The sequence below is a fragment of the Anolis carolinensis genome, chromosome 1, assembly GCF_035594765.1.
Source record: "Anolis carolinensis isolate JA03-04 chromosome 1, rAnoCar3.1.pri, whole genome shotgun sequence".
NCBI classification, from domain to species: domain Eukaryota; kingdom Metazoa; phylum Chordata; class Lepidosauria; order Squamata; family Dactyloidae; genus Anolis; species Anolis carolinensis.
Window position 1 is genome coordinate 86,060,036 of NC_085841.1, and position 27,120 is coordinate 86,087,155.

General features: G+C 39.8%; 2 protein-coding genes across 8 annotated transcripts in view; both read left to right on the top strand.

Annotated features, from left to right (window-relative positions):
- sgk1 (serum/glucocorticoid regulated kinase 1) overlaps positions 1-1,906 on the top strand; it is a 95,288-nt gene extending 93,382 nt beyond the window's left edge. For all 7 annotated transcript variants that reach the window (XM_062978397.1, XM_003223292.4, XM_008114543.3 and 4 more), the window contains one exon: positions 545-1,906. In XM_062978397.1, the coding sequence (XP_062834467.1) occupies positions 545-712 (168 nt within the window). In that variant the 3' untranslated portion in view covers positions 713-1,906. The remainder of the gene's footprint in view (positions 1-544) is intronic.
- A 6,753-nt stretch (positions 1,907-8,659) lies between these two features.
- slc2a12 (solute carrier family 2 member 12) overlaps positions 8,660-27,120 on the top strand; it is a 39,936-nt gene continuing 21,475 nt past the window's right edge. The window contains exons 1-2 of the mRNA XM_008114546.2: positions 8,660-8,750; positions 21,643-22,137. Of these exons, the coding sequence (XP_008112753.2) occupies positions 21,924-22,137 (214 nt within the window). The 5' untranslated portion in view covers positions 8,660-8,750; positions 21,643-21,923. The remainder of the gene's footprint in view (positions 8,751-21,642; positions 22,138-27,120) is intronic.

The following is a 27,120-nucleotide window of genomic DNA, read 5'->3' on the forward strand; positions in this document are numbered from 1 at the left end:
TAGCTAGCCTTAAACTGCTAGAGCTCATGGTCTGTGGGGGGCTTCCTGTCATTGTAGGGTGACCAACCCCCTTTCTGAAATTGACCATAGTCACCTACCTGAGTTCTGTAACACTTCAAACTCTACTCAGGTCTAACTTACTACCTTGCAAATGTGTTTAGAACTATAGTCCCAAACTATGAAACATCTTTTCAGAGGAGTTGTGCTGTCAGCCTTTCAAGTCAAGAGTCCATTGTAGTTAAATGCCATCTCTAACATTGGATTCATTTGACTTTTGGGTGATATGTAAACAATACACCTGTGAAATTAGTTTCTGTTGTGCAGAGCACTTGGAACAGGGCTGGGGAATGTTTGGCCTTGTAGCTGTTGGACTGTGACTCCCATCAGCCCTAGACAGCATGGCTAACCTGTAGGAATGATGGAAGATATAGTCCAACAAAACCTGAACAAGTTGTCTACCTTTGCTTTTAACCCGACTGATTAGTTTTCTGCACATTCTTCACCATCCATCATTAACCGCCACTCCCTCGCTTTGTTTTCTCAGAGTGGCCCTAGTGACCTACGGCACTTTGATCCTGAATTTACAGAGGAGCCGGTCCCAAACTCCATTGGCCAGGCTTCTGACAGTATCCTCATCACTGCCAGCGTCAAGGAGGCTGCCGAAGCTTTTCTGGGCTTCTCCTATGCTCCTCCTATGGATTCTTTCCTGTGAATATCTACAAATGACTTTATTCTTCCATTCTTCTGTTCTCCTTTTTCTAAAAAATGACCTTTTTTGTTGGCCTTCTGGTTGAGCTGCCAGTAGTCTGGTCACCTTGAAAGATAAAATTTTGCACATCTTCCCACTGTGTGTGGCAGCTTTGCAGCCTTAATTTCAACTGTACTGCTGTGTTCGCTGGAAGACTTGTGTTTGTCTTTTTTGGTTGCTATGGTTTGTTTGAAGAGAACGTAAGACTCTTTTTAAATGAACATGCAAACATTGTACTTCCCACTCTCCAAAGTGGTGCTATATCTTCTTTGGAAGTTTTATTTTTTAAGATGAAGAAGAAGGAAAAAGTGACTGCTGCCATAGACTGCCGTAGCGTCTAAGCATATGAACAAGATGCTGTGTGTATTCTTATTACTGTTATCTGGAGAGGATGTTCTGAGAAGTCTAGCTTGAAGATCTTGCTGGATGTGATGAGGATTTTATGAAAATGTGCCTTTTTTCCCAATGAGATCTTGGAAGCTCCAAAGCTTTTCCTGTCACAAGAGTTTTCTTGCTTCACGAGTGTGTGTGTGGATGGGTTTGCTATGTGGAGACAATGGTATGAATGTAGTATACATATTTGCAAGTAGACTCCACAGTTCAGAAGCATCAGTGTGCCACTTGCTGGACATTACAATGTGGGGCATTGTTTGTTCCTTCCATATTTGGAAGACAATAAATTAATAATTGTATATAGTGTTTTTAACATATGTAAAATGAAAAACAACCCTTAAATAGTAAACATCTATAATATCAAGAGGGGCTTCAATGACTTGCATCCCAAATGCTTGAAGTAAGCATTGCTGCTATGGAAATAAGTATATATAATATATATAAATATTTCTATTTTTAGAAAGGGTTTCTATGGACCAAAATGCCCCAACTGCGGTCTTGTCAAAGCTGTTGGTATAATAATTATTTTTTGTTCATCATCTGTACAACTGGGCATTATTTATGGTTTGTAAAAACATTTTTGCATTCCTGGTTGTATGTATTTGTAAAAAAGACTTGTACAGCTGGTTGCAATGCTATATGTATATTTAAAAGCAAAAAACTTGATTATAATGTATACCACCATTTTAATGTACTTTATGTGATTAAAATATGTATCATTTTTGTGACCAAACCTATCGGTTTGCAATAAAATCTTGGAAAATATTTCTCTAAATGTTGTTGCTACTTCCTTCCATTATACAAATGTTCAGTGCATTTGCCTTTCCTCTGAATCACAGGGAGCATTTACTTTTTATTAGCCAACAGATTCTAGCTTTCTTCCCATGACTTCAATACCATTCTTCTTCTTGCAGCAACCCTGTATGGTAGGACAACTGAAACAAGGTGGTGTAAGTTTCAGGTGATAGTGACTTAAGCTGTAGTCCACCAATGAGCCTTACACTATCAAAAACTTCTGATTACTGTTGTATGTAAATGTGTTCAGTTTGGATTACTAAACTTGAGATATATAAGAAAAGTTAGGAAAAGATGGAGCAATAAGGCTTGCCACTGAAAAATTCTTGTCAACCAGTGTGGCAAATGTAGAACTGGGACTTTGGCAGATCAGTTTGAATCCCTTCTTGACCACTGAATCCCATTGGGTGACCTTGAACAAATCATACTTTTTCAGTCTCTGTAGATGGCAAAGCTTGCCAAGAAAATCCCATGATCTTCATAAGTCAGAAATGACTTGGAAGGCACACAACTCTCACTAAATACTGCTAGTCCAGCTACACATTTATTAACATATCAGTGAAGTCTTATGACATGGAGAAACTTCATTAATGTTCCTCACTAATGTACAAATCATGGGATTCCATAGGTTGCATCCCTAGTAGTTAAAATAGAATCAATGGGATGATCGCATTGGGTGAAGTCATGTTCAGTTGCTCTCTGCTTGATATGTTTTAATTTGCCACTGTCTTTCTGGAAAAGGATAGAGAGTGGGATACAATGCCCCAATGAAGCTGACCCAGAGTGCAGGGGTTACATTCCTACTGAGGTATCTAGTAACCTAGGCAAGAACAATGTAAAGTCAAAAAACTACCCATATATACCTGGATCAAAAGTATTTAGACCCAGATATTTATGTGTGTATGTGTACATTCTTTCACATCAGAAGTTGGACTCATGGCAACCCCATGAATTTCATAGGGTTTTCTTAGGTGAGAAATATTCAGAGGTGGTTATGCCAGTTTCTTCATATATACCCCTAAATCCAAAATTATGCAGATATTGAAATTCCAGTGCAACAGAAACTCCTCTTCTGTATATCCTTGGGTACCACTGAAAACTAATTCTAGATTTCCCAGCCATCTGGAGTAACGTTTCGGACGTATATGACAATAGTGAGAAGGAAAGATCTTTCTGTCCTGATTTCATGGGGGAAGCACTAGATGTCCCCTATGAAATCAGTTGCTAAATTGGGATGAGTCATCAGCCTTGGACTATCTTTTCCAATGTTGTTTGCTCCCTACATTATATATCATTTTGATGCACATTTCAGCGCACCAAATGTCTCAAGCATCAATCTGGGCTTTAGTATGAGAGATGTATCTGAGATAAACAAATGGCATTACTGAAACAAACAAGTGAGTCAGCCCATATGTTATGGGGCAAAGGGAGTCCAAACACACCCTGCTGGTAGCACATTGACTGATCGGATCAAGGAGAAATGCACATCTAAGCACAAAAACAGCAATGTCAGACTTTGTGCATAGATCATCTCTATAAATAATGTCTATGATGGCTTCTTGAGATCAGAAGCAGAGATAGAAAAAGGGTTTGAATTTTGATTGTTATTTCCTGATGACCTTCTCTTGAAATGTATTAGTTCACATTTTCTCAGGATGGTAAGCTGATGGTGCATCATATCTGTAAACTGGTGATGTGAATTCATAAGTGAATTATGAACCATACCCATATATCATATGATACAGGCATCTTCCCTCAACATGATGCTCCTTTATGTGTTGAGCTACAACTGCCCTAATCAAGTCTAGTTGCAAGATAATGAGGCATTTGCAATTTACAATAGAGTTGTAATTTCCTTAGAGGCACCTCCCTCTCAAATATTTTGGAGAAGTATTTTACATAAGAAACAAAAAGATCAGACCAGTTCCAATGGTCTATCATCTTCTCTCCTGGTGTTTAAAAATGGTTTGTGGACCACTGCTGGTCCACAAGCCATCAGTAGCAGCAAAGAAAGAAACAATTGTAGCCAATAGACACAAAAATTATACCAGTTCCTGGCACATTAAGAAAAATATATTGCTGGTCTCCCTCTGAGATATCCCAAGAAGCAGGATGCTACAACACATTGGGTCTAATCTTCATATGGAGTCTGTGTCTTTTTCTTCAACAACAAAATACAGACCTTTTCTAGACTTGTAGGCTACCTCTTTGAGCACTGAAGTGTTCTCTGTAGCTCAGGACTTTCTTTTACTTTCTGCTGAATTGGTTTGAAATCAAGTGATATGTGGAGAAACAATGACACCATGTGGATTATTGAAGATGTACAGGCCAGTTTCGTCTTCGTAAAAGCCATTGTGGTTTAATAGTTTCAGTGGTAGTCTATGGCTCTAGAAACATGGGTTCCCTCAGGCATGGAAAACCACTGGATGGCCTTGAGTAACTACAGTGTGAAATTCATGCAGTTCACTTTAACTGCCATGTCTCAAGGCTACGAGTAGACACCAGCATATTTGACAGAGAAGGTCTTGTAAAACTACAAGTGCATGATTTTTACAGTGTAAATGTACCCAGATTGTGACTTGTCAATGCCATCCAGTGAGTTTCCATGCCTGAGTGGTGATTAGAACCTGATCTCGCCTACTTTTGAGTGATGGTGGCAGTGACATGGAAATGACCCACCCCAATGAGCTCAGGGAATTGGTGGCAGCGGCAGTGTCTGTCTGAATAGCAGATTGGATTAAATCAGACCTAATCCTGTTGTTCAGATTGTCACAAATCCCCAAGATACGCCAGAGTTTCAAGCAAATTCCAAAGCATTCCCCAACTTTGCCCGAAATGGAGCAAAGTCAGTTTAAAGTGAAAAACTCATGATATCCACTGGATCATGAAGACTGCTAGTGGTTCATTCATGGTGTTTTTGGACCAATGTAGACAAGCCCTAACTTAGTTTTCCTCAAACGAGCTACACAATCCTTCTCTATTATACTGTAAATTTAAATAAACACACTGGTAGAAGATAAATTGTGAAAAATGTAAGTAACTCTATCATTTAACATACAAGCCAATTATATCAGAAGAGTATATCCAGGAACAAGATTCAGTGTGGTGTAGTAGTCTATGTGGTGGACTGGGTCTCTAGAGAAGCAGGGTTAAAATTCCTGCTCAGCTATGGATCTCAGTGAACATGGGCAAATCACACTCTCAACCCCAGAGGAAGGCAATGGCAAATCCCCTCTAAACAAATACAGTCATAAGTTTGGTTAAGGGTTGCCTTAAGTTAGAAATGACTCGAAGACTTACAACAACAATATGGTGAGTTGACTAGACTAATATCAGAAATCCTGCTGGGAGAAATCCAGCATTGTGAAAACAGACTTCCACTTCTGCGAAAGAATTGTCTTTTCGTTTTCCTTCTCCCTGCAGCTCTTCACAACCCATATTTGTTGCAAGGGAACCCCGCTCTTAAGAGCATATGTTGATTTAATTGCTTTTTTTTTTTTTTTTTGCTGATGGACCTACTTCCTACAGAGAAACAGGAATACTGATGATTTTTCTTCCCACTCTGCTGATAAAAGCAGGAAGATTTAATTATTATCAAGTTCAATGGAACGTATGCCCAAGAAAGTATGAACAGGAAATGAGTGCTTGACATTGCACTGTGATAACCGAGTATAAAGTGTAGTCTTCTATTTATATAAATAGGAACTGGCACAGCTCGCTATTGAAGCAGAAAGCCAAGCATTAATCTGTTTCCAGTGCCTGTATTTAGTACAATGCTTTCCATTATCCCTTCTAAATAAAGAGGGTCTACTTTTGCAGGTTTAAATTCTTTGCTTAAGAGCACAATCCAAACTGCCTGAGGGCCAGCAGAGGCAATGTTATCTGAAGCTGCCATGCATTCAAACTCTTCCCAACCTTGAAGGGATGGAAATTATTTAAGACTTTTCTCTGCTCAGCCTGACTCTTCCATCCTGTGGCTATGATCTTGGGTAGGAGAGATTTGGATCTGCTATAACTCAGTTCCTCCCTTACATCTGCACCTTCTCTGTTCCCTTTCTCTTTCTCTCTTTCTTGGCAGAACATAGTCTGAAAAGTGGTATTGCCAGAAGATTGGCAAATCTCTGAGATCAGCTAGGAAAATAATATTTCTGTTGGTTGAAGAGGCTTGGACCAAATCCTGACGTCATGTAGTAAGACCATCTTTGGGTTAGGGCTGTACAGACAGCCATTTTTCTCAAAAATCTTACAACAAAGTGCGTGAGGGTCCTTAAAATGGAAGCAACAATGATAAGAGGTCAAAAAGGTCAACATCATCTGAATGTCTCTATGAAATACATCCTTCGTAACACCTCACATTTTCTTAAATATTTGAGTTTATTGATGGAGTCAATTATTATATTTGCCTACAGTCCTGAATAATTTATGTTGAATAACTCCCATTAGAGTCCATAGGATTTACTTCTGAGTCAACATGTATAGGACTGCACAGTAAGGGACATACTGAAGAAACGACAGTAGTCAGTGACTCACAAAACATTTTCCCGTCTCTCCCCTTTTCAGCATTGCACCTGGTTTCTAAAGAATACTAATAGAATAGAGATATTGAGTTGCTGTGAGTTTTCTGGGCTGTATGGCCATGTTCCAGAAGCATTCTCCCCTGACGTTTCATCCAGATCTATGGCAGGCATCCTCAGAGGTTGCAAGGTTTGTTGGAAACTAAGCAAGTGAGGTTTATATATCTGTGGAAAGTCCAGGGTGGGAGAAAAAAAATCTTGTCTGTTGGAGACAAGTGTGAATGTTGCAGTTAATCACCTTGATTAGCATTGAAAGGCTTTGAAGCTTCAAAGCCTGGCTGATTCCTTTCTGGGGGAATCCTTTGTTGGGAGGTGTTAGCTGGCCCTGATTCTTTAACGTCTGGAATTCCCATTTTCAGAGTTTTCTTCTTTGTTTGCTCCCCTGATTTTAGAGTTTTTAAAATACATAGTGGTTTCTAAAAAGCAGTATGTCAGACTACACAGAGAAGCCATTGAAATCCACAAGCATGTGGACAATTTCAACAGAAAGGAGGAAGTAATGAAAATTGACAAAATCTGGGTACCAGTATTTAAAAAACTCTAAAATCAGGACAGTAAATAAAGAACAACACTCTGAAAACAAGGGAGTTCAAAACATGAAACAATCAGGGCAGCTAATACCTCCCAACAAAGGATTCCCCCAGGCAGGAAGCAGCCAGGGTTTAAAGCTGCAAGGCTTTTCAATGCTAATCAAGGGGATTAATTGTAACATTCACACTGGCCTCCAACAGATAAAGAGTTCTTTCTCCCACCCTGGATCTTCCACAGATGTATAAACCTCCCTTGCTTAGTTTCCAATAAACCTCACAACCTCTGAGGATGCCTGCCATAGATGTGGGCGAAACGTCAGGAGAGAATGCTTCTGGAACATGGCCCGACAGCCTGGAAAATTCACAGCAACCCAGTGATTCCGGCCATGAAAGCCTTCAACACCAAAATAGAGATATTGTTGAAGTGTACCTTCAAGATATTGTTATTGTGTGCCTACAAATTATGTTGACGCTAACTTGTATGGTGACACTGAAGTGAAGCTATCACAAAGTTTTTTTGGGTAAGATTAGTTCAGAGGGGGCTTGCCTTCCTCTATGCTGAGAGAGCCCCAGGGTTCAAAGTCCTGCTCCGCCACATAAGGCCCTTGGTGACCTTGGACAAGTCACATTTTCTCAGTAGTGAGAGATCATGGAAACTTGGGGGTTGTTGCTATGCGCCTTCAAGCTATGTCTGACTAACAGTAACCTTCAAGTGAACCTATCAAGGTTTTCCTAGTCCAGTGCTCAAACCACACAGGCTCTTACCATCCAACAATAATTTGAGGGCTGTGCAATTGCCATGCCTACATTTAAACACAGGCCCCATCCACACTGATCATTTAATGCAGTTCAAAGCTATCTTGAAACTGTGGCAGCCAGACAACAAACTCATAGAATCATAGAGTTGGAAGAGACCTCGTGGGACATCCAGTCCAATCCCCTATCAAGAAGCCGGAAAATAGCATTCAAAGCACCCCTGACAGATGGCCATCCAGCCTTCAAAGAAGGAGCCTCCACCATACTCCAGGGCAGAGAGTTCCACTGCTGAACAGCTCTCACAGTGAGGAAGTTCTTCCTAATGTTCAGGTGGAATCTCCTTTCCTGTAATTTGAAGCCACTGTTCCGTGTCCTAGTCTCAAGAGTAGCAGAAAACAAGCTTGCCCCCTCCTCCCTGTGACTTTCTCTCATATATTTATACATGGCCCTCATCATCAACCTTCTCTTCTGTGAGCTAAACATGCCTAGTTGTTTAAGCCGCTCCTCATAGGGCTTGTTCTCCAGACCCTTGATTATTTTAGTCACCCCCCTCTGGACACCTTCCAGCTTGTTAACCTCTCCCTTCAATTGCAGTGCCCAGAATTGGACAAAGTGTGATTCTAGGTCTGATCAAGGCAGAATAGAGGGGTAGCATGACTCCCACGAAAGCCTGAGAAAGAATGCCCATTAATGTGCCTCAGTGTTCTGTGGTTTGTGCAATCACCCTCTGGGCCCCAAACTGGTTCCAGGGGTTTTTTGAAACCGCATGAAACGATCAATGTAGGAGGGGCCCCAGTCACATTCTGTCCCCTCTCCTTTTAGTAAACAAGAAGCGCTACCGCTTCCCCTCCTGGCCAGCAGGGGTCACTGTGGCATTTCAAGTCCGTAGCCCTGGCTTTGTGACCCTCTGCGGTGTTCTTTGGCCAAGTAGGAAATGAAGACACGCAAGTCAGGGTAAGTGGCCGGGGCAGAAGTGCTGGGCAACCACTGGAAGGAGCCCTGAGTGGCTGGAAATGCCACTGGACTACATAGGAGGCCTTGAGAAATGAAGCAAGTGTACAGACAAAGCAAGAAGAGCTGGGCCACAGTGCCTTGTGCAAAGTTATGTTTATCAGTATGAGCAGTTTGTTGTTAAACATTGCTGTTATGCCCCTAGCAGCCCAATCTTTGCTGATAAATACCAAAGCCTGACTATGTAAAGCACTGAATATGAGAAAATCTTATAGGCCAGGATTCCACTTCTTAGCCATATTTTAATGCCAGGTTTTAGTCCTGGAAAATGGAAAGGGGGCTATTAGAGTACAATACAACCCCCATGTCTGAAAGGGATGTGTTCAAGACCCTCCCATGGATACCTGAAACTGTGTTAGAGTTTGACTTTACCTAGGCTGGAATACTATTGTTGTTGTTGTTGTTATTGTTATTGTGTTGTTGAAGGCTTTCATGACCAGAATCACTGGTTGCTGTGAGTTTTCCGGGTTGTATGGCCATATTCCAGAAGCATTCTCCCCTGACATTTCACCCACATCTGTGGCAGGCATCCTCAGAGGTTGTGAGGTCTGTTGGAAACTAGGCAAACGAGGTTTATATATCTGTGGAATGTCCAGGATGGGAGAAAGAACTCTTGTCTGTTGGAGGCAAGTGTGAATGTTGCAATTGATCACCTTGATTAGCATTGAAGAGCCTTGCAGCTTCAAAGCTTGGCTGTTTCCTGCCTGTGGGAATCCTTAGTAGTAGTATTGGTATTATTAACAATAAGTTTTCCTTATAACAATAATAATACTATAATTTGGTATCTCAAAACATACTATCAAATCACACTAGAGGACCTAGAGAGGCTCCTAAATCCTTTTGGGAGGAAATGTTTTTGGAGCCTGGGTAAGTGAAACCATAGATATTGAATCTGTGGGGAAGTGGTCATACTGAATGTACGATTGTGTTTCCTCTGGAAAGAGGGCTGACCCAAGAGGGGGTAACTTGTGGCTAACCTGGTCTCTCAGCCCCTTGAAGGCCATTTGCAAACAGCCAACGCCAGCTTCTTCAAAAAAGGGCCTGTCTCTCTGGGGAGGAAATCACACAGAAAAAACGTGACAGCAGTTTCCCAGAAGTGAGAATGGTCAGGTGTGGCTGGTCACAACAAAACAAATGGATGCTAGCTCATTATGTTCTGTTATGTTATGTTTGTGTTTTGGCAAAGCTAATAGCTAGAAAGGTTTTGCTTCCTGACTCTGTTTAATCTCGGTGACTACCACTTCATTGACCATCATACATAGAGTGATAATGGCAGCCCACATTATTATCACTACTACCAGGCGGTTCAGAACAAAAGCAAAGCCATACCAGCAAGGTGAGATTAAATCTTCCACAAGCAAAATCCAGGCTGAATAGCAGCCTTGTTAGGCCTTCTCAATCAGTTAAAAAATCTGTGGCATCAAAGAAGAACTAGGGTGAATTATAGTTTCTTTCACATATTTCTTAAAGATACTCGGCTCACCCCCCCCCCCCCCGCCCCCCGAGGCAGCTGTTTGTCCTGTGGTGGAAATCATACCCTATGGAACAAGTGAAATTATGTGTGCAGAGTGCTTTTGTGCTATATATATTTATATGTGTGTGTGAGTGTGCGTGTACATGTGAGAATCCAAAGTTGGTTATGATCAATGTCTAGTGAGCACAGCATAAATTTTGATAGTTTTAGATATTCACGTGCTTCCTTTCAGGGAAAACATTTGATCATTTGTTTGCTGCGCCCCTCTGGTTTAAGATGGGTTGATGTCTCACTGAAAACAGATTTAGTCTTGTATCTGCTTAACTGAATTGAAGCTCTGTAGACCTGGTCAGCTACACATAGGATTGGATGGATATGGATGGTATTGTGCTGTAAGTCGCCTAGAGTTAACAATAATTTGGCCTTTCCCCCACTATAATTCAGGATGGATGTGCTCAAATGATGTACTTTATTAATCAAATGATCAGAGATTATGCTCATAAGTCTGTTATTGAGATTCATGATTTCTAGGGCAGGAGTGCATTTTGTTGATATAATTGTTTTGACACAAAAGCTATTTCTCTATGGCAAGTTACAGTGATTCACTCAGAGCTTCTTCTGAAAGCTGCACATCTGGAAAGAAGCATTAGAAATATGTAGCTAGACCTGGCCAGTACTGATTTTTAAACAGTTATCTCAGGTGGCAATAATAATAATACCGTAATAATAATAATAACAACTTTATTTATAGACCGCCCTATCTCCCCAGTAGACGGTTGCTGAGGGGAAACAAGAGAAGAGAACTGTGTGCCATATGATTTGCCCTTTCACACCCCCTTTCTGCCCTTAAGTGTTGGTAATGTATGCTGCCCCAGTTTCCCTGTAGAAGAAAAATCCAGCTGCCTGTCAGCTTTTATACATAGAATGAAAGGAAGCACCATCAGTTTATTCACCTCAAGTGGCAAGATGTCTTGGCCTGTCCTTGTGTTTAGCAGTTTTACAATGACCCATTGTATCAAGTCCTTCCTCCAATTCATGGAACAATCCTAGTCTGCCTGTTATTTCAATGGCTGAGTGTACTGATATTATCACAAAGAAGAATAAGATGTGTTGTCGAAGGCTTTCATGGCCGGGATCACAGGGTTGTTGTATGTCTTTCGGGCTGTGTGGCCATGTTCCAGAAGCATTCTCTCCTGATAAGATGATTTTGATCACAACTGAAGTAAAAGCCATGGGTAGTGTTGAGATTTTTTCTCCTGATGGGAAGGAATTCCTCTACCTTTCCCTGTTCCAGAAAATCATCCTTTGAATCTGATAATCTTGAGTGCAGGAACCACGAGGTACTGGTATGGGGGTGCAAATGGTTTCCAGGATAGCTGTTTGTTTCTTCAAAATGTATCTTACTCCATTTGTGGGGAAGAAAGCAACAGGGAGGAGTGATTGTGACAGGACAAATAGCAGACAGGGGAAACGTTAAGCTGACATTTCCGCTTGCTAGTTGTCTGCTAAAGATTCTGGCATCTTGTAGAAGTCTTTTTTTTTTTTTAGACAAAAAAGGAGGAGAATCAGTATATGTGTATGTGTGGTCTAGTAAACAATTGCAGAGATTCATATAGTATGTAATTTAAAGCTTCAGGTCCATCTATGGCAAGTTGTTTTTGTTGTTATTATTGTTTGCTTTTAAGTCATTTATGATTTAGCTAACCCTAAAGTGAATCTATCATGGGGTTTTCTTGGCAAGTTTGGTACAGAGGGTTTCTGCCTCTGCGTTCTTCTGGGGCTGAGACATGGTGACTTTCGAAAGGCCACCCACTGGGCTTCCGTGATTGATTGGAAATTTGAACCTGGTCTTCATAGTTCAGTGTTCAAACCACTACAATATACTGGCTCTTTTCTGATAGATAGATAGATAGATAGATAGAAAGATAGATAGATATGTGTGTGTGTGTGTGTGTGTGTTTAAGTTGCATGTCAACTGATTGTAATGTCCTATAAAAAATCCTAAAAATGACAACATTACAGGAAATGGTTCAAAGTACAACTATACCCAAACATCTTGCTTAACAGTGTGCCTAAAATGAAGTTTTGGTGACATCTACTGGAAGAAATGTGAATATATGCTACAACTTTTACTGCAGATCCAATTAAAAGAACTCTATTTTTCTTCTGATCACTATTAGGTTAGTTATTTAACAGCAGACAAGTGCTAACTTTTGTGTTTAGAGTCTTGGAGTTCTTGGAAGCAAGAATGTGATACTTCTAAAATGCAGATTTTATTGTTTTGTTGAAGGCTTTCATGGCCAGAATCACTGGGTTGCTGTGAGTTTTTCAGACTTTATAGCCATGCTCCAGTAGCATTCTCTCCTGATGTTTTGCCTGCATCTGTAGCCGGCACAGTCCTCTGAAGATGACGGCCACAGATGCAGACGAAACATCAAGAGAGAATGCTACTGGAACATAGCCATACAGTCTGAAAAACTCACAGCAACCCGCAGATTTTTTTTTTTTCATAATTCCCCATCCAAGGCCACTGGGCTATTGTTCTAACCTTCACAGGTAGAAAACTTGGGATAAACTATTTATACTTTAAGGTCCCATCTACACTTCCATTATAATGCAGATGGAACTGCATTATATGGTCAGTGTAGACTCATATAGCCCAGTTCAGTGCAGTTAAGCTGTATTATATGAGTCATAATGTAATTTAGTCTGCATTATAATGGCAGTATACGTAGATGGGACCAAGCCTTGCCTGTATCAAGGAATGGATCTGCTGCAAATGTTACACCCACCATTAGATAGAAACGTAATTGTACCTTGAACATAATCGTTAACTTAGACCATTTCACCAATAACAAATACTAGAATAATTACATAGGAGACAAGATCACATAATTGGAAGAGGAACAATGACTTAGTTTAATAAAAAGTTTCCATCATATTATCACAGAGATAGTTTGGAACTGCTGGCTGTTTTATAAGACCATTCCGAACATTAATTTTCCTACACTTTTGCTCAAATTTGCCTTAATCCAGTGCTGGTAGTAGTGACTGAGGAGCAGGTATGTGAGTGTTGCTGTGGCATAGCTACCTTTATTGTGTTTTTAAATAATCATAATCATAATCATGAACATTGTAATCTGTAAGTAACCACATAATGGGGAAAAATTCACTACATAGCTGACCCCTGCTGTAGAGATCCTGTTGGGGATTGCCATTTCTTTTAAAGCATGCAAGCAGATGACCATAGGGCTAGTTTCCTCATTGGCACTGTTAGTGGGAGTCCATTACTCTGGCACAGCTAAATTTCACACCAGCCTTCATTGGTTGTTGTTGACTCACTGATATGCTACTTCACATGTGTCAAAGATAAATTCAGAAGCAAAAGGCTTTTTTTAAAAACTTAAAACCAAACACTAATATTATGAAGCACGTTAAGATGCCTTCAAATCTCTGTGGTAGTCCCATGAATTTCATAAGAGTTTTCTTAGATCCTTCCTACTTCTGAAACTGGTCGCAAATAACCTTTTTGAAGAAATGTAGGTCATGTTTTACTGAAAGCCAAGAGAAACACAACACTTCTCTTGGTTGTTTTCTTGTTGTTTTAAACAGCAGAAAGCTGTTTATCCCAAATGGGGGATGAGAAACCTCTTTTTTTCCAGCGAGCAGAATTGGTTCTAGGCAAACGTGAAGTCTGTATGTGAACAGGGGCTGCTTCCTTTGATGCCAGTGGAGTATTTTAAGAATTGCATTGCATTACATGGGGGAACAGTCAAAACATTAGAGACAAGCATTTAGCCCTTCTCTCTCTCCTTAATAGCAGTATAGTGAGCTTGTGTGGAGACCAATGGAAGTTTCTTTAAAGCTTCATTTTGATGTCTTAACACGCAAGCCCCTGCACTCACATTGCTTTGACACTCAGCTGATTCCTGCTAGGAGTTCCACAGGTTCATAGGAACTCTGATTTTCCCCTTCAAATAGCCTACAGTCACACAGATACATTGTATCCTCCCTTATGGTAGCTGAAACCTCAGGCAGTCTCTCCGCATTGAGGCTCCATTGTCCTTTGTTACATATTAAATCAGAGTAATAAATTGTATCCGAGGCTGTTTTCACTTCCATGCCTGCAAAAGAGCTCTTTTGCAGGCTGCTTTCCATAACCAAAAACTCTCAATAAACCCTTTCCCGAGCTGGGAATCAGCCGCCTTGGCTGAGGTGGTCCAGAACCGCCTCGGGAGCAGAGAAATATAGTTCTTTCAACCGTGGATACGGAAACCCAGCAGGCCCCCATATCCATGACTAAACGGATTCACTCCGGACCAATTTAATTCTACTCCGGAGTACTTTCTAAACTGAACTGCTATCTCGCTTTCTGCTGCAATGGCCCCGATTCGCCTCCCCACACATGAATTGGTCCCTTTACATGAATGAGTTTGTCTTTTTTTATGAATGAGCACAGGTGACGTGATCTGAAATGTCTTTTCTAAGTCTTTTAATGAACTTTTAGGTATCAGGGACCCCTTTTCCCTTCCCCTGCATGAACCCCATGTATTCCTTGTGCTGCCTCCCAGTTCTAAGGGAACCCAGCAAGCCTTCTTGCCTGCCTGGGTTGGTGGGGAACCTCTGGGATTCCCTCTTTTTTCTCCTATGAGAAACGCAAAAGCAGACCAGAGCCCTTTTGAATGCCTCATAGGACTGACTGCGTCCTATGGACATGAGAGAAACCTCCCAGCAAAATGGTAACACATCTCGGTGTCCCCTGGGCAACGTCTCTGTAGGCAGCCAATTCTCTCACACCAGAAGTGACTTGCAGTATGTTCTCAAGTTGCTTCTGACACGATTAAAAAATCTTGATCAAATGACAGGCTTATTGAACAGAGGGAAAGAAAGCAATGTACATTGTTTTGAACTCTCTTGGGGGGGGGGGGGGTATAAGTGTAGCCATTGAATAACAGCTAGACTGAGATACCATAAGTAACGTGCAGCAATAGGAGAGGGAAAGATGCACATATTTGTTAATAAGAGGCTTTACACAGTGAGAGGACATTGCTCATGAGGTCATATGTTTGGCTAATTTTGAACAAGGCAAATTGCATTTTTATTCCAGTGGAGAGAAATGTGCTGAAACTTTGACCTGCCATTTGTTAGCTGGCTGGCTGGCTGGCTGCAAAAAAATGTTCAGTATATTCTGGGTTTATGACTTATTTGTTCCCAAGGTTTTCTTAGCTGAACAGTGGAGGAGCCTGCTGGTGTTTCCTTTCTTTGTTCAGATTTATTTGCTATGGTCAGAGATTTTTCCAGTTTCTTCCTACATGAGGATCTCAGTTACGTATGCAGAGTATTGATGCCTTAGCCATTTTCCAAGGTACAACTGGAATGATCCTCCCAAGTTACTGTGCTGCATTTATGTAGGACACCACTAATGGTAGTAATAAACTAGCACAAAGAACTGATGCAAGTCTGATAAAGCACAAAGTCATCAGTTTTAACAGAATCAAACCGTTTCTGCTGTAACTCGGAAAGGGAAAGCATTCTGACTTTGACATTAGCAAAAATCATACATTTTATGCATATAACGTATTTGTAGACGTGAATATTAATATTTCCTTGAAAAGTCATTAAAACAATGAAATCATAAAGGTCAGCAGTCCTTTAAAGAACAACCCAAACACACAATGTGTTGGATGAAATAAGGCCATAACTGTATTTGGTTACAGCTTATAAGGTTGGCACATCTGCTGTGTCATAGATCCCCCTTCTGTGTGGCATGTTTGATGGTAATGTGTTGACTCGCTCCCTGGGACAGCTGCTGGGCTGTCCCAGCCACAACCTGTCTCAGGATATATGAATTCCTGATGCCCTCGTTTGGCAAACCCCAATTCCGCCGCATCTAGGAGCCAAGGTTACCCTGGTGGAAATTCCTCCAGTTTCCAATGCCATATACACTGACACCTATTTCTGCATCCAGGATTCATGCCAGCTGCCACAAAGTTGGGCAAAAATGACCGACTACCGCCAACTCTAAGCTGTAATAAATGAAAGTTACTCTTTAAGCAACCGTACCACACTGGCATTTTATCTGGCAGCATTTGTTGAATTGTGACAGCAGTGTCGGATTTAGGACAAATGAAGTCCCATGCTAGTAAAGTTATGAGCCCCTTGCTTGGGTCCTGAAGGAGGTAGGCCTACGCTGCCTGCTTTGTGGCACACTCCCATAGACTATCAGCTCTATCATTATGTCTGGCATTGCTCTGAAATAGAACACCTTAAAATTTAGAATTGCACCACAAAAGAAAAATTCATTGTAAAAAAAAATGGCAGAAAGATGGGCCCCGTAGCCAACGGGGCCCTGTGCTTAAGCATACCTAAACACAATGATAAATGCAGCACTGAGTGACAGACAAATGGACACACAGGCACAGATACAGATGCACATCAGGTTGAGAAACATTTCTGATTTGTATTATAGGTTGAGTATCCTTTAGCCAAAATGCTTGGAACCAAAAGTTTTCAGGAGGAGAAAATCAAAAAATATTTTTGGATTTAATTTTTGTGTGTGTACAGTACCTGCATTTTTATGTGAGATATCTTGGAGATGACACCCAAGTCTAAACACAAAATTTATTTATGTTTCATATACATGTAGCCTAAAGGTAATTTTATACAATATTTTTTAATAATTGTATGCATAAAACAGAGTTTGTGTACACTGAGTCTTCATAAAATGAAGTGTCACTTTCTTAGCCACCCATATGGGCAGTTTTGAATTTTGAAGTATTTCAGATTTTGGATTTCTTGATAAGGGAATTTATATGTATGGCTTGTTCATGTTCCATTCATAACTACAGGCTCCTTTGTTGTAGAATAGTGTGTTGGACGCGTAAGTAATAAATTAGAAATGGTAGATTCAATCTAACACAAAAGTTGTGCATTTAACAACAGTATCTGTATTATCTTTTCATCGAGGTTATGATTGTGTGGACAAGTGATTGATTGGCTACAATTGCAGGGTATTATGTTGGCAGGCAGAAAATAACTGTTTGTAATACTTACACATGTATTTATATGTTTACTTCGAAATATTCCCCAATGTCATCTACAATGCTGCCTCTTGCACAACTACACTTACTGCTGTGATTATAGAACATGACTTTATGCTAGGCAATATTAGAATCAAGCATCAGCTGTTCCTTTGGCTTGAATGTTGTTTACAGAGATATGGAGTAAATGCATGTGCAAACCTTACTGTTAATTTTTTTAGCTCAAGGGATATGTGTTAAGCTTGGATTCATTTCTTCGATGGCAGAGGTTAGTAAAGGTGTGGTGGGATATTACTTGCTTTCTGCCACACTTAATATTAAACTAGACACGCATTCACCTTCCCATGACCATTCACATTTATCTCGGTATATAGGAAAGATGAAGAAAAGCTTGTATGATAAGAAACATATCTTTCACTGCTCAAAGGAGAACCCCTTCTAAATATGGGTTTATGGAGTAAGTCATTTTTAAAAAAATTGATGCTTAGGTGGCATAGAAGTGGTCCTGCTCTGCAATCCTATTCCACCCACTATTTTCAAGTTACCTTAGCTGAGGTGTAACTGAACTATGTAGCTTTTAAAATTGCCATATAAATTTATGTTTGGAGCAACAAAAACCTTTGTTTGGAGCAACAAAAAAAAAGGTTATGATATGACCCATGAATAAGTTGAAGATCATTCTGTAAAGAGAGGATAGCATCAGTGCTGCCTCAAGGGGCCAGTGACCCCTGACTGCCTCCTCCATTTTCCTACCCTTTCCTTTCCTATTCAGAAAGGCCAGAAACAGTGTCACATTGGAGAGAGTAGAGGTGGTCAGTGCTTCTGATTCTCTCAGGTCAGATTAAGCTCTTGCCTTTCCCCACTCTACTCAGAGAAAGGGATGGCCCCCCTTTTTGGGGTGAGAATTAAGGTACAATACTTATATTGACCTGTGGATAAGTTGACCCATGCTTTTGGGGTTGCTTTTTTGACAAATACTTCTAAATCTTTTCATGGGTATATAGAATATTTAGGCATCTATGGGAGAGAGTTGGGGATGACAATGATGTATTATAAAACACAGGTAAAGAGATATACAACATTGCCTCCTGTTCCTTATTTGTAGAATACCAACATGGTGCTTTAGCTTTTACTAATTCCTGGCTGCCTTTGAAACCATAATGTGTCTTCTATATTACTGTTAGCCACTTGTTCTATTCAACCCTTTCTTCCTTTCTTGGTGCTACAGCCTGCTTGTAATTCAAATGTAGTTTTTCCCTAGAGGTTTGAAGTTCAGTAGCAGCTATTAACGAACAATCAGTTGAGGCATGACCTTGCCATACTGTACTTACTGGCGGTTTAGCCCTGAACACAATGCTAAAGTGATACAATGCTAAAGTGTTCGCCTAATTGTGAGAACGTTGATCTATCTCATGTTCCAGCTCCAGAAATTTCAGCTGTAGTAAAGAAGCATGGGAATGATAAAGTATTACAATAACAGAGCACCAAGGGCCAGGTAAAATAAGATCTCATCATCCACTTCTCATGACAAGTCTTTTTATATAATTTCTAAGATTAATAAAGAATTTGTGCACATTTTCTTTCCAAGAGGGGCTGGTATTAAAATAATCCAGATGCTTAAAAATGACCTCTGTTCTGAAGCAGGATAGTTTAATCTTTCTTGCAGGGTACATTTAAAGCACAACTGGTTTTTCTGTGGTACTGGCACACATCACACACATGGAAGGGCAGGAGCAGCTAAAGAAGTAGCTTCCAACACACCATAATGTGGAGTATTTCAGAAAAGACTGCACAGATAATTGTATCTAAATTCAAACCCACTACCATGACTAAACAGAAAAAACTGCAGCCTTCCAGATGTTTCTGCATCACAACTCCCATCAGCTCTAGTCATGATGTCCAATAATGAGGAATGCAAGACATCTATAGGGCCATACAAATTGACATGGTGGGCTAGATTTGGCCCATGGACTTTGAGTTTGACACATGTGCCCTTGGTCCTCCAGGGCAACTCTCTGCTAGCCCTGGTGAATATAGATATTCCTAAAGAAGCATTCTCCCAGGTAAATGAAAATAGAATTTTTTAAAATAAAAAATTGCCTTTTCCCTCTTTTATGGGGAAACCCTAACAAAAGTGGACAGCCTACTGTACAGTAGTTAAACCAAATTAGTTCTTTATATACACCCCAAACACTAAGTATCTTATTTATGTTGGTTTGGGAAGTAGCTCCTGATGCCACATATTTGAATAAAAACGTTATTGTTAAAACAACAATCCATATTGACACAGATAACAAATCTGCAATCCAAAAGATCAAAAAGTAATTCAATTTTAAAATACCCACTTGATTAAGGGCGGGTCAACTTTTGGCAGACAGCACAAAAAGTCAAAGAGAGGAGCATCCAGGAAGAGGTATTGCCCTTGAGCTATGGGATACATGCAAAGAGCTGTTTTGTGAACTTGAATATAGTGTGTTATTTACTTTATGCAAGGTATCTACCAGAATGGGATGTGCAATCAGTTCATTTAAAGTATTTAAATTATTACAGAATCTGTATAATGCAGGGAAACAGACAGAAATGTCAGATGAAATTATGCTAGAAAGAAATATTCTAATTGTCCTGGATTGTCTCACACTTAGAGAAAGCATTGAAGCAGTTTAAGCTCCATTCAGTCAACTGCATTCTGGTGACTAGGTGAGGGAGACTTTGTGAATCTTTTTGGAAAGAAAAAAGGGCAAAAACAACCAAACAATTCTATATGAAATTGTGAAAGTCTGGTGGTAGCGTTAGACATTCACCAATGTAAGCTTTTAAGTAGTAATGTGAGCACTGTGAGGAATAGTCAATTGGAAGGTGTTGTGAAATGTGGGGCACCAGGAGGGAAATGTATATAATTAGTTCCTGTCATTGAAAAAGGCTGCGGGTCAAAAGGAAGTTGGGTGGCACAGGTTTGCACACTTCTATGTTAAGGTCAACTTTGTGAGAAAAAATTAATACAGGGAAGAAGCTGCCTAGCCACATGGATAAGATAAGCCACACATAACACTGGGCAATTTGATAATTTAGGAACAAGTTCAAGACAGGACAATGAACGTGTGTATTAAACAGCAAGTATTGGACAGCATGTGCTGAAAGTGACTTATTTCTTTGTACAGTACCTGTAGTGTGCAACTTTGCAAACAATTCATCTCAATATTATGTTTATGGACAACAAGATCAGTGCCCATGAAAAGAGCACAATAGATCTTGAAAACGAGAACTGTTGATAGGGGAGAACAACTCTGATATTTCCAGCCCGATGTGCACATAGACCTGTCTACAGTCTGAGCACTGTCTGAAGTGAGATGGATGGAGAATTGAGAAAAGGATCTTTATCATGGTGATACGTTTGTGGAACTTTCTTCATGGCGATATGATGGCAGTTACTACTAGGAGACAAGAACTTCATACTCCCACAAACTTTTGAAGCTGATAGACTCTGACTTTCAAGTTTTTATCTACTACTCTTATTCACTACTTTTTCTTCTGCCCTGTTTGATTTTATTCTGATTTTGTAGTAGTTGAAGCTGTATGTGCATGCAGGAGAGAGAACGTGATTCTGTGAGACTGTTTCTGTATTATAGAATAATGCCTATATGTTGTGATAGAATCATGGTTCATAATATACTCAAGTATCTCTTTTTCCTCTCTGGAAAATGTATTTTGCAAGAGTTTGGATTTTTTCATAAACAAAGCAGAGCTTGTTTGATCAACAGTGATGTTGGAGCACAAGAAATATTGATGATGGTGAAGCAGAGAGATTCAGTGCGACTGAGTATATATAGAATTGCTCAATGTATGCATAGAGTTATGGCTAATGAAGTTTATAATAATATCAATATTGCATCTTTTGCAAAAGTTTGGATTGTTCAAGAAACAAACCAGAACCCCTTTTGGACCAGAAGTGGTGTTAGAATACAAGAAAGGCGTTTTATCTAATACACCATAGAAATTACACCTGTGCAAAACCAATGATTGTCCCTGTCTAGCTTATATATACCCAGACACCATTTTTTCCCTCTTTATATGGGCATGGCACAGATTGTTAAGAAATAATAATAATAATAATAATAATAATAATAATAATAATAATAATAATAATGATGATGGCTACCAGTGGTTCTAATATGCTGAAAGAGGCTGTTTTCCTTTTTTCCCAAGTTCTCATAGTGGCACAAAAATTAATTCCAGCTGTTATGTGTTTTTTGGTGCCCTAATTTTTTTCAAATACATTTGCTGACACTGCAAACACATCAATTGTTATTGCTCTTTTTAACAGATGGAAGAAAAGGCGAGAGGGGAAAGTATGCTGCCTGGAGAGATGGAAAAGCTTTAAGCCAAAAGCTCTGGAGTGCCTGTTGAGCCCTGTGCAAGTCTTTGGCTGTTTGTTTAAAGGCAAAAACAATACTTCTGAGTGAAATCCCTCCCCTCTGGCTCATGATAGGCTCACCCAGAATAGCAACAAGCTGTGTCACTGAGGAGGCAAAGCCTGCTGAAAGAGAAAGGAAAGTTGTTCATGGATCCCTTGGTAACTTTTACTGAGCAGCCAGCTTCTGTCATATGTTACCATGCTTAACGGTAGTAGGAAGCGGCACCAGCTTTGACAGTAAAGGTCTTAGAAGAAGTCTTTCAGCCTTGAAGCACACTTGGAGAACTGTTTCCACAGCCATGATGCCTGTGCCGAACACCGAGGACCTCAGCCAGCAGTGCCAGAAAATAAGGGGAGAGGAGTGCAACCGGTACAGCAGCCTGCATAGGCTTCCAGCTCAAACAGGTAATGCAACATAGCCTGGATGGCAATTATGCCTACAGGACAATAGGTGCAGAAACATGTGATTAATGCTCTGATTTTAGAGAATGTAATAGCCAGAGGAGCCAAGTAAAAGGGACCAAAGCCCCAGTCTTAACCAAATAAACCAGATGTCTAAATCCTGATTTGCAAATAGGACCATTTAAAATGTTATATTTTAATATGTATGCATTCATTTCTTTTTCAATTCACCTTTCCTCTGGAGAATGGAGGCAGGTGAATATGGGGAATTCTGGTTATTCCAGTTTCACCTCAGAAAAATGCTGTGAGAGGAGAGAAGCTGTGACATCAGAGCAAGGAGGTCTGTGTGGTCCAGTTTTCTATCCATTATAGTACCATCCCAGTACTTACATTTGAAAGATTACTGTTGAAACACTCAATTTAATGTTTTGTGTATCGTATGATGACCATCTGAGATCCACCACTGCATAGAACAAATGTAGTATTTGCATCGCAGCGTGAAAACAACATTTGTTACTTGTACTGAAGTTTCTAGAAGTTCGGTTTTGGTTTCTAGGGACACCAACACAGCAAAGGATTTCTAGGGGGAACAGATTTCAATGTTGCTGTTCTTTCCCTATGATTATCCCAAGATACCATCTTTGTTTCATCTTTGAGTTTAGAAAGTAACACAAAATGGCTCTAGAACATGCAGGTACAAGCTGAGTGAGGATATAATAATAATAATAATAATAATAATAATAATAATAATAATAATAGTTTTATTTCTTACCCGCTTCTCTGTGTATAGGATATGTTTTAGTGGGATATTTTCTTTTGATAGTTGGAAATAGTTGGAAATGGATTGAGCCATTTGCAGTCTATGGACACAGGTTCACTGACACAAAAAAGACAGGGTTGTTGTATGTCTTTCGGGCTGTGTGGCCATGTTCCAGAAGTATTCTCTCCTGACGTTTCGCCCACATCTATGGCAGGCATCCTCAGAGGCCTGTCTCATCCATGCCACACAGCCTCTGAGGATGCCTGCCTTAGAAGTGGGCGAAACGTCAGGAGAGAATACTTCTGGAACATGGCCACACAGCCCGAAAGACATACAACAATCCTGTGATTCCAGCCATGAAAGCCTTTGACAACACACAAAAAAGACAATTAAAATAGAAATAGTCTTCAATAGTTTATGAATCTCAGGTCTATTCAGCGCAGTTTCTATTATCGGTTTTTCTTCATGTTGCGGCTTCTAGTGCCTAAGTCCCTTTCCTTCTGTATTCATGGTGTACCCAAGTTAATCCAGTTACAAGACTCTTGGCCTTTTTTGTTGTTGCTGTTGTTTGTAAAAAGCCAAATGAAAGAGAACTTGTATGTATTTGTGCAATAGGGAGATGTGGAGTGTATTTTATTATTAAAAATCTATTGTTCAATTTGGAGTTTTCAGTGAAAAATAAGTGTATAGTGATTGATCGTATTGTATTATGTTAAATAGAAGTTGGGGATTATTTATGTTAAAGACCAAGTACATTCCAGATATAATAAGGTTTTGGTTAAAACATAGTCTGTCGCTAGTAAGTATGTGTTTTCATTATCAAGTTGACTTTGACTTATAGTGACCTTATGAATGAAAGATGTCCAAGTCACCCTCTCATCAACAACCTCGTTGTGGTATTGTGGACTCCAGGCTATAACTGTCCTTGTTTGAGCCTATCCATCTGAAATGTGGTCTTCCTCCTTTCCTACAGTCTCGTATCTTACAAAATATATTGTTATTTCTGGTGGGTCATGTATTCTCGTGATATGACCAAAGTTGTGGCAAACCCATTTCTTTAAGCAAGATCCAAAGTTTATTTTGATATACACAGTCACAGGCTTTGCTATATTCAATAAAGTGCAGGCTGATTTTCATCTGAAATTATTTTCTGTACTCCATTTTTTTTCATGTCAGGAGCGACTTAAGAAACTCCAAGTCGCTTCTGGAGAATTGAGGGAGAATTGACTGTCTGCAAGGACGTTGCTCAGGGAATGCCCGGATGTTTTGATGTTTTACCATCTTTGTGGGAGGCTTCTCTCATGTCCCTGTATGGGGAGCTGGAGCTGACAGAGGGAGCTCATTTGTGCTCTCCCCAAATTCGAACCTGCAACTTTCAGGTCAGCAACCCAACCTTCAAGTCAGCAGAAGGGTTTAATCGGTTGCGCCACTGAGGACTCCTTGTAGTCCATTAATCAATATCCATTTGCAATATGGACCCTAGTGCTCCTTTTTTTCCTGAACTCAACTAGGACATCTGGCATTTCTCACTTCATATATGATAAAGGTCTTTGTTATAGAATTTGAGCAGCTGTGGCAATTGCAATCACTGGTGTCTTTTTTCTTGTGAACTGTGTATTAAGTAAAGTACAACCCCTGAGTCCATGGGGGATATGTACCCCATAGTACCTGGAACCATGATATTTTGACTATATTTGGGATGGAAGCATATCACAGAATTGCACAAACATTTTTATGGAGTATGGGTAACTGAAACTGGATGTCAGATTCATGGATAAGAAGAGCATACTGTATTTCCAATTTGTTGGCCATTGTTCTGTTTTTCATATTTGTTAAAAGATTTTAGTTGGAACTAGAGTAATTCCATCCCAATCGCATCTGTTAATGTTGATTAATTTTTCCCAAATGCCTTGAATGAAGCTTCCAATTCATTTTTATACAATTCTTCTGTTGCAACAACTACACTTGGCTGCTAACCCATTTCCGGGCACAATTCAAAATGCTGGTTTTGACTTAAAAAGATCTTATACGACTTCAGTCTCGGATGTATGAATGATTATATCACTTTCTTCAAACTGTCAGACATCTACGATTAACTAGGGATGGTCTTCTCTCTGTCCCAATACCTACTCAAGTGTGTTTGGTGGGAACATTGAAGAGATCCTTTTCAGTGTCTGCTCCCAGACTTTGGAACTCCCTCCCAAGAGAGACCAGGAGAGCCCCATCCCTGCTTGCCTTTCACAGGCAGATAAAGACCGTTGTGTGCTTTATTTAGGGAGGGATGGGGGCATGCTGCTGGGGCTGTTATGAGTGGGATTCCAAAGGGATTGTGAATATTACATGTAATTTTAATTGTATTTATTATATTTTAACTGTATTTTAATCTAAATCCATAGCACTATTTAATTGTTTTTTTATTTTTGTATTTGTTTTGTTTTAAACTGTGCCAAAATTGTGTGGTTGTTACCTGCTTTAAGTCCCCATGTAGAGAAAGGCAGGACATAAATAAAATAAACAAATAAGTAATAAATACATTATTTAAAATTTTAGGTTTTTGTCACTGCAGTGCAAATAATTAACATGGTCCAGTCCCTTGACCCTCCTTTTTTCACAACTTTCTCATATATTGTCGTCCAGAGAAAGTAAATACACCCCAGATGTCGAGAGAGGTAAAAAAAAGTTAAATGCATAAACAGCTAACTTGGTAGGGGAAAGACAAACAAGAAGGAAGAAAAGAGAAAAAAAGAGAGAAAATCCCAGGTATCATGTATATTTCTCTGTAGGCATACACTGGTTCTTCCATGATCCACATCATTCAGCAGTATATTCATTTGCTATGTATGAATATATGTGTGTACGTGTGCCTTTCTTATGGTGACCCCATGAAATTCAGAGGCATTTTGGTCAAGGAATATTCAGACATGGTTTTGCAACTTCCTTCCTCTGAAATATACCCTAGACCACCTGGTATTAGTTGGAGGTCTCTTGTCAATGTACTAATCAGAGCTGACCTTGCTTAGCACTTGCTATCTGTTCACAGTGTTAAATAATAATTTTAATACATATTTTTATGACTGGATACAACAAACAGATTTTACACTCATCTTTTCTTCTTCTTCCTATATTCTTCATATAAAATAGTTGTGCCAGGAGATGTGTATTTTCTGTGTGTGTTCAAGCCTATTTTCACATCACATTTCTCCCAGTCAGAACCATATGAAAAGGGGTGGAAGGGCCAGAGAAGTTGCAGGCAACTACTGAAAGATAGACAAGATTGTCCAGTGGAATTGATGCACCTATAGTATTTCCTTAGGTCACCAAAAAAACCCAAAAAAACCTTAACATCCAACTTTGACATGAATGATGTAGGCAAATCTGCTTAAACCAGCCTGGAAGCCTGGACTGTAAATCTGTTTCCATTAAAAATATAAAAAATGTATTGTACACAATATGCCTACTAGAAAAAATACGTTATACACACAAACATAGTTGAAGAGGTCAGCAATTTATCTGCAGCCAAAGGGGAGCAGGAGATTAATATTTGGATTTTTGCAACATTACGGAAAGTTCCCTATACGTTGTAAAGCAGTAAAATTTATCCAGGGTTGTATTCACAAAGAAAAATTATAGTGCCACTATAGATATATGTAAGGAAATAGATACATTTTAGTATCTGCTTGTATGTATGGTGATGGGTGGTTGTACTTTAGAATCCCCTTACTTGTGAAGTCTGAGTATCTTGTAGCTGCTTCTGGAGTTTTACTGAGTCTCGAGGAGCAATACTGCCACACCCTTTCCTCTTTCCCCATTCCTTACACATCCACACCTGCATACACTTTTGCCTGTGCATGTTTTCCTGGTGGATGGGCAAAGAGGATGGTTTTTTTCTTCCAAGCCCAGTGTGGAAATGCTACCGTGTTTTCCCGAAAATAAGACAGTGTCTTATATTAATTTTTGCTCCCAAAGACAGGCTAGGTCTTATTTTCAGGGGATGTCTTATTTTTCCATGAAGAAGAATTCACATTTATTGTTGAACAAAAAAATGAACATTTATTATATACTGTACAGTAGTTGTCATCACAAACCAGCATAACCAGACAAACTGAATCCTATCAAGAATTTCTTGTTACTACCAATATTTCTATGTACAACAATCTATGGTACGTACATTTACCAAACCTGCATGCTCTGGTGTTTTGTTCGTTGGGAATGCTTCCAAACAAAAA